Genomic DNA, 2,212 nt, shown 5'->3' with positions numbered 1-2,212 from the left:
TAGTTGAGACTATGTTGAAAGAAACTTGGACAGTAAGACTGCTTTACTTGTGGAAAGCAACCTGCAAACATCGCAAACAAGTAATCTAGATTTAATCTATTCATCAGAAAGCTTTGGCGTATTGCAAGCAGAGTTCCTTAAAAACATTAAAGAATTTTTTATTCATTTGCTTGCAGGCCGATGATTAAATAAACGAAATTATGAACAGGCGTAATAATGTTGATTTGTATGTAACATCTTGTTTGTCTTGTAATGGTCTCGCATTTGTTATTCACAAATTATGTACATCCACTTATTCATTTATAGCTGAAAATCAACGGAATTGAGAATGAATAGTATATACACTTTACATATAAACAGAAAAAAGTCTCTGAATACCGATTTATCGATGCAAATCCAGTATCAGTTTACTCTTTACATCAAAACACCGCGCGCCAATATGCTGATGAGCTGTTGTGGCATTTTACTCAACCGGCAAAACGTGAGTTGTGTATAGCGGACAACGGCCAGACTTTCAGGAAACGATCTTGTCTTTGGCCGTGGTCATATGGCGGAGTCTGCTGGGCTGCGAGTGGAACGCCATTCTCCTTCGTAGTTGATGAGAGGAGGGGCGAATGAGCGCAGAGAGCGCTCGCTTCACCCATTCTCCTCCTTTCACGTTGCCGATTCTCACCAGCGAGATTTTCATGGCAGATCTCCGAGTGTGCAGCTGAGAATTGGAAGGTGCGGAGGAAGTGGGGCAAGTCCTATGGAGACTGCAACGGAAGGCACCTGGATGAGTGCTTGGCGAGCAGAGGCACATCTTCCTCGCTGGGGCCGACGGAACAGTAGCTCTGTGTCCACGGGATGTAGTCTTTGTAGAAGCCATTGATTGTCTTTGGTGTGAAACCGAGGAGAGGTGATTGCCTCAATATATAGCTCGCTTGGAACCGGAAGCGAATGTCAGTTGTCAACCGTTTCGTTCCCAATTCCATCAATTTTGGGATTATTTAGTCTAGTGCAACTCTTACGCCACCTGTTGCCCTGCGTGTCCATTCACCATTGCCCTTCAAAAAGTTTGGGTAGTAAATGTATTACTTTATGAGAATAATCTTATCCCAAAATTTCTCATATTATCTTTAAAACCAATTCTGATTATAACTTATACTTTAAATTTGGGCACCTAGCAATCAAATTATAAATGATGGCGAGTTGAAAACAGAATTTAGGATCACTTCCGTTATGGCGATTCTTCCGGATAATATCACTTCTAGACGAATAATGAGGTGTTATTAAAGCAGCCTATCCATTATTGTCCATTATTCCTTCTCCCAGCAATATTGCCTTCACTATTTGTATTATGTACAACTCAAGCTAGTAATTGAGCGTCTTCTCATTGTTGTTGTGATAGTAGTTGTTGATTTAATATTTATATTTGTTACATTGTATCATAGTTCGTTGTGATGGTAGTAGGACATTGATAGGCATTCATAAGTCTTTCATTGGCTACGTTGTAGGTGAGAATATTGTCCCTACAAATTGAAGTCTTTTAAAAGAAGTTGCCGCTACCCACACCTCAAGAAAAATATATCTATGGTGTAACCAACGAATGAAACACCCATGAATAATGATAGGTTGTTATCATGCTTGGTGTGCATTAATTGTTGAGGCTCATGCAACCCTTTAAATCCAAAATCATATGCAAAATCTTTGCATGCTTGTTGAATTGATTATTTTCAAATGTTGTCAAAGGTCAAGTTTCTCAATCCACTCCGATTATCCAATCCTCATTATTCTAAACATCTAAAACCAAACTATTCTCATTCTTAACTCCAATCCAAATTGTTAATCCCAATCAAGGGTCTTTGACCTCATCTATCTAATCATTTCTCTAATCCATTCTAATAGTCTCCTTCATTAAATTTTGTTCCTAATTAATCCCACTATTGAGACCCTAAGGTTTCCTTAATTAACTTTCATCATTTCTTCATCCATAATCCAAATATAAATTCTTATGGAATCCAAATTCTTTCTAATCTAATATCTTCTCATCCAATCTGTAAGGACCCGCTTGTCCTAACCCTGGTTAAACCAAACTTAAACTCACTGTTTTAATTAATTATTAAATTAAACATTATTGCACATGCAAAAGCAATAATTATTAACATGCAAGTAATAGATAAGTAACTGAACAACCATGCAACTCTTAAAGAACATGTAGGAATTAAATGTG

The 2,212-nt window shown here is 37.7% G+C and overlaps 1 protein-coding gene across 1 annotated transcript; it reads right to left on the bottom strand.

Moving 5' to 3' along the window:
- Positions 1-292: 292 nt before the first annotated feature.
- LOC131035609 (uncharacterized) lies at positions 293-868 on the bottom strand. The gene has a single exon (XM_057967344.1). The coding sequence runs from the start codon at positions 866-868 to the stop codon at positions 515-517; it is 354 nt and encodes a 117-aa protein (XP_057823327.1). The 3' UTR covers positions 293-514.
- Positions 869-2,212: the final 1,344 nt, after the last annotated feature.

This window comes from Cryptomeria japonica, chromosome 5 (genome assembly GCF_030272615.1).
Source record: "Cryptomeria japonica chromosome 5, Sugi_1.0, whole genome shotgun sequence".
Classification (NCBI taxonomy): Eukaryota; Viridiplantae; Streptophyta; class Pinopsida; order Cupressales; family Cupressaceae; genus Cryptomeria; species Cryptomeria japonica.
This window is presented reverse-complemented; position numbering and strand designations above follow the sequence as displayed.

Bases quoted from the DNA above. Each gene is read 5' to 3' on its own strand.
- LOC131035609 (XM_057967344.1), bottom strand. From the start codon at position 868: ATGGCTTCTACAAAGACTACATCCCGTGGACACAGAGCTACTGTTCCG.